Source organism: Rutidosis leptorrhynchoides, chromosome 7, assembly GCF_046630445.1.
Source record: "Rutidosis leptorrhynchoides isolate AG116_Rl617_1_P2 chromosome 7, CSIRO_AGI_Rlap_v1, whole genome shotgun sequence".
In the NCBI taxonomy this organism is placed as follows: Eukaryota; Viridiplantae; Streptophyta; class Magnoliopsida; order Asterales; family Asteraceae; genus Rutidosis; species Rutidosis leptorrhynchoides.
In genome coordinates, this window is record NC_092339.1 from 382,392,328 (window position 1) to 382,402,500 (window position 10,173).

The 10,173-nt window shown below is 39.1% G+C and overlaps 1 protein-coding gene across 1 annotated transcript; it reads right to left on the reverse strand.

Annotated features, from left to right (window-relative positions):
• Positions 1-4,868: 4,868 nt before the first annotated feature.
• Positions 4,869-8,386, reverse strand: LOC139860574 (uncharacterized). The gene is made up of 5 exons (XM_071849322.1): positions 8,357-8,386; positions 7,811-7,868; positions 7,595-7,692; positions 5,561-7,189; positions 4,869-4,919 (listed from the first exon to the last, which is right to left on the reverse strand). Exons 1-5 carry the CDS (start codon positions 8,384-8,386, stop codon positions 4,869-4,871), a joined length of 1,866 nt encoding a protein of 621 aa, XP_071705423.1.
• Between the last annotated feature and the right edge of the window lie 1,787 nt (positions 8,387-10,173).

A 10,173-nucleotide genomic window follows, 5' to 3' on the forward strand; every position in this document is an offset into this window, starting at 1 on the left:
CTAGACTATGTTGTTATTTGTTCCTACACATTTTCCGTGTAGATTCTCAAACTATTCGTTACCTAAACTTCCTGTAACGTTAGGCATTATCACTGTTGTGATTTTTATATTGGCTTAATTAGTTGGCTGCCCAAGAGCATTTAATTCTATCTCTTTGTTATGTTACCTTACTTGAATTAAATGGCGACCTAAACCCTATAATGCTGCAACTAAGAACAAAGGGAGCCATCCTACACTCCTGCGTAAGCTTTGTGTGATGACACTGCTGCCAGTGTGGTGCCCTGCAAGGTGGAGCCGAGGTGGTGACAACCTAAGTGGTTTTTTTATTTTATTTGTATAAATATATAATAAAAGTAAATTATTTGAAGTTAAATTATTAAATAAATGATTCCAATGTGCTGCTGATGTTGGGGGCTTTTATGGTGTGTTGTGTCATCTCTATTTGCTTTAAGCTAGCACTTGTTTTGTTTTGTTTGACACATTTATAGCATTACTGTTTTTCTTCATTCCAGTGAAGGAATTTTAAGTCGTTGGCCAGGAATCAAGATTTACAATGAATTTACTTGGTTATTATATTATTCGCTATTAATGAGCTTGTAGCTCAGTGATACCCATGCATTTGATACTTGTCCCAAAAATGTAAAAATTAAAAATTAAAAATTACTATGATAATGGATCGCTATTTCTATATCATTACAAAGTTATAAACTAAAATACAAAAGTATTAAAAGAGATTAGCAAGACAAAGTATTTATAAAACACACCTTGATATTATTGCACTCGATAATTTTACAAACGTTGAGAGAGAATTGTATTGAATTCGATGCCTCTCAAATGAAAACTTACAAGCTTATATAGGAGATTTCGAATGGCATATCCATCGAATATGCGCACAATAATTACAGATATTTTAAAGCGTACCTAATACGCATTATTTAGACACTAAATTCCACACTCGAGACCCACCACTTTTGACCTTAAGGAAAAGGTCTGGCCCTACCACAATAATTCACATGCATTATTGAATATATTTTCTACATATGGGACCCACATACAATTATTGCTATTTTACACACCGTTCATTACAAAGTGATTTCTAGAAAGTGGTTCCCACCACACTTCAACATTTCGCCGGTGGTACAACAAAGGGAAATTTGGGCGTCATATTCATCTTCTTCCCTTGTATGTATCCAACATTTTATTACGTGTAATAAAATAATGACTTTCACTCATTTTATTAAGCGGTGATGACGTTTATACCACTCTCTAGAGCTCATTACCCGACTCATTACCCGTCATTACCCGTAACTAACCATAGGCACGAGCTAGTTACCCGCGTTAGTTACTCGCACTCACCAATCACCATCAATTTAACGGAAGTGTTTAGGCCACTCCATATCGTAACTAAACTATTCATCCTCTTAACCTTTCACATCAACGCCACATCAACACCGATATTCTATAGCTAACTCATAACTAAACACTCCCTATCATGGCTAAAACAATACTTCTCTTAATATACAACGTACACAATTGCCTTTAAAAAAATATATATATTTACAACGTACACTCCCTGTCAGATTATGTAATTTTCACGTAATAATAATATCAACAATGAAATGATTTAGTCATCGAATACACGCAATAGCCATTTTAAAACTCTAATAAGGTCCTGTTCATAAAAAATAAAACAATTACACAAGATCTTGATTATGTTCAATGAGTGAGTACACATGCCTAGTATTAAAAAGGGTTCAGAAATATAACCCAACCATTACATAATTTATTATTAAAAATATAAAATTAAAAAATAAAGCCGAATTCATTTGTATGTTCCAATGCTCCGCCTTGAATACAAGTTTTTAGGTCACGCGCTTTGCTGCGTTTGAAAAGTTTTTTTTTATTGTACATAGCTATATGTTTTCGATAATAACAATTTAACGCTAATAGGCTAAACGCAATCTAATATACAAAAGTAACTTGAACACATCTAATATATATTTACTATTATGTTTTTTAATAACTTATGTTAAAAGATTTTAAAATTAAAGTGTATAGAATTAAAGAGGAATAAGTTTAAAAGTAGAAAAAAAAAAAAGTTTAAAGGCCTAAGATTTGAACCTGGATGCATTGGTTAGCAAATATGAACACCCACCACCAAGCTAAAGCTACAATTTTTTTATGCTTTTGGAGTAGTTAATATCTATTTGCTATAGAAAAGAGCTTTAAATTGGAATGTAATTACAATTGGAGTTTACTGTTCATAAATCTTTAATTGAGTATATATAGTAATAGTAATGTAATCCATCCATCTATTTATAAGTATTCAATTATAGTACTTATGATTTTTTTAGTTTGATCTCATATATTTTCTACATTCGTTATTTTGATTGATGTTACTACTGATGATATTTTTGGCTAAATGATAACCATTTGGAGTGATTTTACACATACAATAAATTACAAAACCAATATAACCTTGCATTGAGAAGGTCGAGTTTAACATTGTCATTATAAACCAAAGTTGGCAAAGCCGGTTTGCCTACGTGAATGCTATTTGCCTAGCACGTGGATTGCTTTTTCTGAATGTGTATTAAACAGGCTTTGGTAAGACCAAGTTTATTAACTTTTTTGACATAAAGCTAAAATCTGGTTTGGGAAGGCCGGTTTTCAGTGAAACCTTAAGTTCTCAATATGCATAAAAATAGACTTACCCCGATTTCTATTTTTCACACATGCACATATCATCTCCTTTATTCATTTGTTAACTTGTTATTTTGAAATGTCTTGCGGTGATGTTAATTTGAGGACAATCAAATTTGGAAGTTGTCAAATTTCTGTTCCAAACCGTACAGTACATTGTCAGGAGTACTGAATGTTTGAGTTTATTGGCTTAACTTGTAATATAAATGACAACTTACCCATTTTTCCTGACCATATTCGGAAGTTATAAAACCGTATTGAATATAGAGACAGTTGTTATGTTTTCTGATACAGTGAGAATACTTTAAATAACAAAAAAGCTACCAAACCGTACATACCAAGATCGGATTTCAGCTCAATAATCAAGTTAGCAATAATTCATTGGAAACTGGCCTTCCAAAATCCGATTTTAAAAAGTGTGTCAAAAAAGTACCTAAACCAGCTTTTGAAAAACCAGTTTTAGCTAGGGTTTAGATAATGTGCAAAAGGTGTACGAGTTTGATGGCACGTAAGCCTACACCTTCAAAGACCGGTTAGTGAATTACGAATTTTTTAGTGAAACGACATCATAACCTCAAAATTTGTGTTTTTTCTTTCTTTTTATGATATAGTGGTATATAATGGAGATAAAGTGTTCAAAATATCATATATGATAGAAAAGTGCATAATTAATGAGATAGTTATTGTGGTTTCACCGAAATTATAGAAAAAGTATATAAGGTTTTTTTTACCGAGATAATTTCTTAAACCATGGGGATTATCTCAGTAACAACAACAACAACAACAACAACAACAACAACAACAATACCCAATTCCACTAGAGTGGAGTATGAGGGAGGTTAGATGTAGACAGTCCTTTCCTCTACCCTAAAGTAAAAGGGAAGTCATTCCTCCACCCACGGATACCTATCGGTCCCCAGGTAGAGGAAGTCGTCCCTCCCTATTCTGTAGAGCAGAGAGGCTGCTTCCTAGGGACCTCCGACCATAAAGAACCATGAATTCCAATATGTGCAGTAAAAGTATAAAAGTAAAGTAGATAAAAAAGAAACTTTACCATGAATAAAGTATATATCAATACGATATGTATAGGTAAATAAAGCATGTAACAAAATAATGTAATATAACATATAATTAAAATATGTGCGTGTCAAATATGCAAGTATAACCAGTCATGTAAGTACAATAAGTATACGAAAACATGTTGGTAAGAAGCATGTAGGTATACTATGCAGTATAAAATAGATGGTATACAATGTAAACATAGACAAATAAGCATACAATGATAGCATAAAAGCATGTGATATGTAAGTATGTATAAATTAATTGCTATATAATGTAATACAAACATGTAACCATATAGTGCAATAAATCCTCTGAAAATGCTACAATAAGTATAGATATATAATATAACCGTAAAATAGGTACAGCCAATACGATAAGGCACACAAGCAAGTAGGCAGGAAATATAAAAAAAAAAAAAAAAAAAATGTAAAGCCTAGTCATCTATTCTAATTCTACTCCTCCACAAATTCCTATCAGAAGTCATGTCCTCAGTCAATAAGAGCTCCTTCATGTCAAGCTTCAATCTATCCTCCAACCTACGTCTGGGTCTACCCCTTCTCCTTACGCCCCCAACAACAAGGGTCTCGACTCTCCTAACCGGGGCTAAAAGTGGGTGCCTCAAAACATGTCCAAACCATCTTAGTCGTCCTTCCCTCAGCTTGTTGGTTATGTTCCCAGCTTTCAAGTTCTCCCTAAAAACTCCATTTGGTATCAAATCTAGCATTGTCTTACCACACGTCCACCTAAGCATCCTCATTTCTGCCACCTCCATCCTTCTCTCCTGGGCTTTCGTCATTGGCCAACACTCCGATCCGTACAACATGGCCGGTCTGATTGCCACCTTGAAGAATTTCCCTTTCAATTTAAGGGGTACCTTCTTGTCGCCCAATACCCCTTTCGCTGCCCTCCACTTCAACCATCCTACTCGTATACGATGTGTCACGTCCTCATCTATCCTTCCCGATTTATGAAGCATCGAGCCTAAATATCTAAAGGACTCTTGTGGAGGTAAAATTTGGTCCCCAATTCGGACGTCCACAATATCCTCTTGTTCCTCTTCGCTCGTCCTGAAATTGCATCTAAGGTACTTCGACTTAAGTCTGCTAATCCGTAGGCCATTTGATTCTAGGGCGCTCCTCCATTGCCCTATCCTTCTGTTAAGCTCATCCTGGGAATCCGAAACTAATACAATATCGTCCGCGAATATTAGGCACCATGGGATGTTATCTTGTATCCTTTGAGTCAGTTCGTCTAGAATCAAAGCGAAAAGGTATGGGCTAAGGGCCGATCCCTGATGTAAACCTACCTCTACTGGGAAAAACTCAGTGTTTCCTACCGTCGTACGTACACGAGTCTTCACCCCCTCATACATATCTCTAATAGTCCTTATATATCTACTTGGGACACCCCTAACATTAAGGGTCTTCCAAATCAGCTCACGCGGGACACAGTCATAAGCCTTTTCCAAGTCTACGAATGCCATGTATAGGTTCTTTTGTTTTTCCCTATACTTCTCCATAAGGCTTCTAACGATGTGGATCGCTTCTATCGACGAACGTCCTGGCATGAAACCGAACTGGTTCTCTGAAACCTTTGTCTCACATCGGAGCCTCGTCTCAATCACTCTCTCCCAAAGCTTCATTGTATGACTAAGTAACTTTATGCCTCTATAATTACTACATATTTGCGCATCTCCCTTATTCTTGTAAATGGGAATAACCTCACTAAGTCTCCATTCCATAGGCATCTTTGCGCTTCTAAACGTCACGTTGAAAAGGTTTGTCAGCCATCTAACCCCTTCATCTCCTAGGCACCTCCATGCCTCAATCGGAATTTGGTCTGGTCCTACTGCTTTGTTTCTCCCCATCTTTCGTAGAGACGATCTAACTTCCTCCTGGTTAATCCTCGTACAGAAACAGTTGTTTTGATACTCACGAACCTCATGGAGTTCCCCGTTCCGCTCGGGTCTTTCCCTACAGAAGAGGGATGCAAAATACTCCTCCCATCTATTCCTAATAAGGTCTTCTTTCACTATAGTTTGACCCGCTTCATTCTTGATAAATTTGACGTTAACCAAGTCCCTGCTTCTTCGCTCCCTAGCTTTAGCTATCCTATATATGTCATTAGCTCCCTCTTTAGAGTTTAGTTTCCTATATAAATCTTCATATGCTTTGTCTTTAGCAATAGCTACGGCCTTCTTTGCTTCTCTTTTAGCTTCTTTATATATTTCTTCTATCCTAGTTCTCTCTGCAGGTGTCCCTTCTCCAAAAGTAATGAGCTCCCTAAACCTCGTCTGTTTTAACGCGACTTTCGTTTGGACATCGTCATTAAGCCACCACGATTCTCTACTACTCTTATGGGCTCTCGATGTCCCTATTGCCACCCCTAAAGTCTCTTTTGCCACATCTCTGATAGCGGACGCCATGCGGTTCCAAATCTGATCTACATCAGTAGGAGCTACGTAATCCCCTTCTACCCTCAATCTATCAGCAACAGTCGCTCTAAAAGTCTCTGCATTCGCTCCATGCAGGTTCTTCCAAAGGACTCTAGGTTGCACAACCCTGGCCCTCCTACCAACTCTTCCCCGAGTGACTAGGTCCATGACCAACAATCGATGCTGGGAGGAGCAAGTCAATGCTGGAAGGACCTTACAGTCCCTACAAGTCCTAAGTTCCCCTTTACGGAGGAGCAAAAAGTCAATCTGGGTGCTACGACCCCCGCTATGAAAAGTAGCTAACTGAGCATCCCTCTTCTTGAAGAAAGAGTTTGCTACGACCATCTCGTGAGCAATGGCAAACTCCAGGATTGAGCGCCCTTCTTCGTTTCTAGGGCCAAACCCAAAGCCCCCATGGGTTCCCTCGTAACCTTCTGCCTCCACTCCTATGCGTCCATTCAGATCACCCCCTATAATCAGTCGATGGTCAGCTGGGCACCCCCTCACTACCTCATCTAACAATTCCCAAAAACTCTTCTTCTCCGCATCACTTAAGCCCGTGTGAGGTGCGTAAGCGCTTATGACCGTGAAAGTCTCCTCCTTAATAATTAGACTAACCGACATAATCCTATCGCTAAGCCTACTCACGTCAACAACGTTATCCTTATGTAGTTTGCCCAAAAAGATACCTACCCCGTTTCGTGCTATCCTAGAACCCGAGTACCACAACCTATAGTCTTTAATATCTACCGCCCCTTCACCCTTCCATCTAGTCTCTTGAACACACCCTATGTCTACATTACTCTTAAGAAATGTATCAACGAGCTCAATCCTCTTGCCCGTCAAGGTTCCTATATTCCAACTACCCACTCTAATCCCACCCGGGGTAGCAACCCTATTACCCCCTCTAACCCCTCTAGTCCTATCCGCCCCTAATCTAGGAGGACATGACCTCAGGTGATCATAGGTGCTAGTAGGGTCTATATTAACCTATAAAGAAAATAAAAATTGAGAGAATTCAAAACAAAAAAGTAAAATACAATAAAGACCGGGCTATACAATAGTAAACAGTCAAAGTAAGGCAAAAAATAGGAAAAAGATAGCAAATAGTAAGAAATAAATAGATGAGATAAGAAAATAAATAAAAAAACAAGTTCAGCAAGTTAGAAAAATACTCTATATTCTAATAATACCAATCACGTAGCTAGTATACAAAAAAGTAAGGCTCACAAGATTAGGATAATACAGTCAAAGTAAGGTTAAGGGTAAAAGAAGTTTAAGGGTAGAAAGAAACAAACACAGCCTTGTGTAAACAAGGAAATTCCGGCAGCGGTGGCTAGCGACGGCACAAGGGCAGCAGGAGGCGGCGGAATTAGCGAAGCTTCGTTTTAATACCTGCGAAAAGAACAGAGAAAGTGCCCGGAAAAAATTCCGGCGAACTGAGCGACGGCGCGTGACGGCGCGTTTCGAAACGCTTGCCGACGAAAATCGAACTCACAGAATCAGAAAAATGCCGCAAGTTTAATGATGTAGGTTACGGCTTCTAATTCAATAGGCAGCTGAAGCGGCCCTGGTCAGCGGCGGTACACGTCCACAATTAGCGGCGTTAACCGGCAGCAGTCCTCGGCGGTACACGGCTAGCAGTCAGCACCCTCTTGGTGATGGAGCCCTGCAAAATTTAGAAAAAGATAACGTTTATGGGTTAGTTCTCGCGGCGGCGCGTGCGGCGAGTGGCGGCGGGTGGCACAACAATCGCCGGAAAAAAAGGTACGGTTGGGTCTGGAAAAATTGCGCGAGTTGAATGGTGTAGGTCTCAGCTTCTAATTTGTTCTAGAATGGCAGCAATCGTCGATTTAAGTCCAAAGTGGGTTTTTGTTTTTTTGGAGATGTAGAGTCAGAGTCAGAGAGAAACGTTGGGAGGAGAGAGAATAAATGAAAGAGAAAAAAAAAAAAAAATTGTTTGTAGATCTCAGCAACATTTTGAAAACTACGAGGATCAAGTAGACAAGAAACTATTATAACAATATGGGTGAAACCACATGGACTCTCTCGGTAATTATGTCTAGGTAATATGACAAGATTGTTTGTAGATTTTTTTAAAGGTAAACACACACTCTACATGAATTTTACACAAATATATTATAATGGCAGTTCTACTAAGAGGGTCATGGGATCCCATGACACCATTACCTTTAATTTTTTTTTTATTACATACTCTCAAAATTGTATAAGACACCACTAAATTTAGCTACAAAATTTTATATATTTGTAGGGTTTATAGTTTTTTTAAGGTAAACTACAAAACAATGCCTTTAATCAAAATGATGCTAGAACCGGGAGTTCCTATCATAATGGATGACTACTCGGGTTCAAAGGAAGCTATGCCAATGGTTTTTTTATTGATTATGTGTTGTTCCTACACTTTCCTGTGTAGATTATAAAACTACTCATTTCCTAAACCTCTTGTGACGTTAGGTATTTTCACTGTTATGATTTATTATTATTATTATTATTATTATTATTATTATTATTATTATTATTATTATAATAAACTTAAAAGTATTAAAACTTACAAAAAATTAGTGGGAAGCTTAGAGACAAACTGGGCCCCCACACCTCTAGCAATAGCAAAACCTATCCTAGTAAAAATATGAGCAGCAGCACCGGCACCAATATCTTGCGCCATCGAACTCTTCTGAACCCGCTTTAGCAAAGAAACAACATCCTTTTCTAATTCCCCAAGGGAAGAAAATGAGAAAGGAATGAAACCATAACCAATCGCCTGACAACTAGATTCGTACTTGACCCGCTTCCGACGAGCCGCATCAACCACAGCACGTCCAGGGACAAAGTCAGAAAGCCCAGACTGTGTCAAAGGAGAAGACCATGTCAAGTCAACACAAACATCGCGACCACAATCCCAGGAATAAAGTAACACATCTGCAGGTCTGAGGGCCCTGTCGTTCCCTCCAGACAACCCAATGTCAACCTCCTTTCTCGCTGAAATCCCAGATCGATAACAAACATCAACAAGGGAATCCCGAACAACATTATGTCGATGCTTAATACCCACCATACCAGCACAAGACACCGCGTGATCCCCGAAAATATCCCCAGTAAAAACCCTTGAACAGGCAGAGCATGCCGTCGAGATAGAGAACAATGGAACACCCAACCGGTAGCACAACACACATCGGTAAGTCTTTGCGTTCATCGTCTGACCCAACCCCAAAATAGGGACTTCCCTTAGCCAAGCAGAGGTGTGATCACCCTGCTGCGATTTCCATAAGGCCGATTGTCGGGGAGATAATGAAAAAGTGGATTCTACAGAAGCGGTAACCTTTGTGAAATAAACATCTGCCAATTTCTTCATGAGTATGGGGGCAGCGACCTCACTCTGATTACCTAAAAAATCAAACCCAACCGTTTTATTAAACATACCCAATGCATCTTCAAAAGCACGACCAAGACCAACAATACCCGCATGACGTAGGAGCTTGGTCTGCAACCCAGCAGACTGTAATCGAGAAGCCAGAAAAGCATAATGACGAACATCTCCCGCAGAATAAACACCAAGCCCTCCAAATGCAAATGGCAAGGTGGCAAGCCGCCACTGCCAATCACCAAACCCAGGCCCTGAAGCAGTAACAATACGCTCCAAGGAAGATCGAAGGGCTCCATCGAAAGCGCGTTGAGCCGCCTCAAATATACTAGGAGGACAAGTACGCAAGGTAAAGTAGAGTTTAGAAACTCCCGTACATGCCCTAAGCAACAACAACTCACACTGAGGATCATCAAGCTTAGCAACCTTATCCATAAGCGCAATGGACTTGGTCACCCTTTGCATCCCAAGTTCACTACTAAAACCAAGATCGGAACTTGCGGGGGCCCCAAGCAACTTAACACCATTTAAAGGTCGAGCAATATTAGGAGGAAAGACACCTACTTGCCTGCTGCGAGGGTCCTCCGTAGGC

Excerpts from the sequence above, each read along its gene's own strand:
- LOC139860574 (XM_071849322.1), bottom strand. The coding sequence starts at position 8,386 with ATGGTGTCATGGGATCCCATGACCCTCTTA. Across the intron at positions 7,693-7,810 it reads ACCGCCGAGGACTGCTGCCG|TTCGATTTTCGTCGGCAAGC; the intron begins GTTAACGCCGCT and ends TGATTCTGTGAG. Across the intron at positions 4,920-5,560 it reads GGTGCCTAGGAGATGAAGGG|AAGGATAGGGCAATGGAGGA; the intron begins GTTAGATGGCTG and ends TGAGCTTAACAG.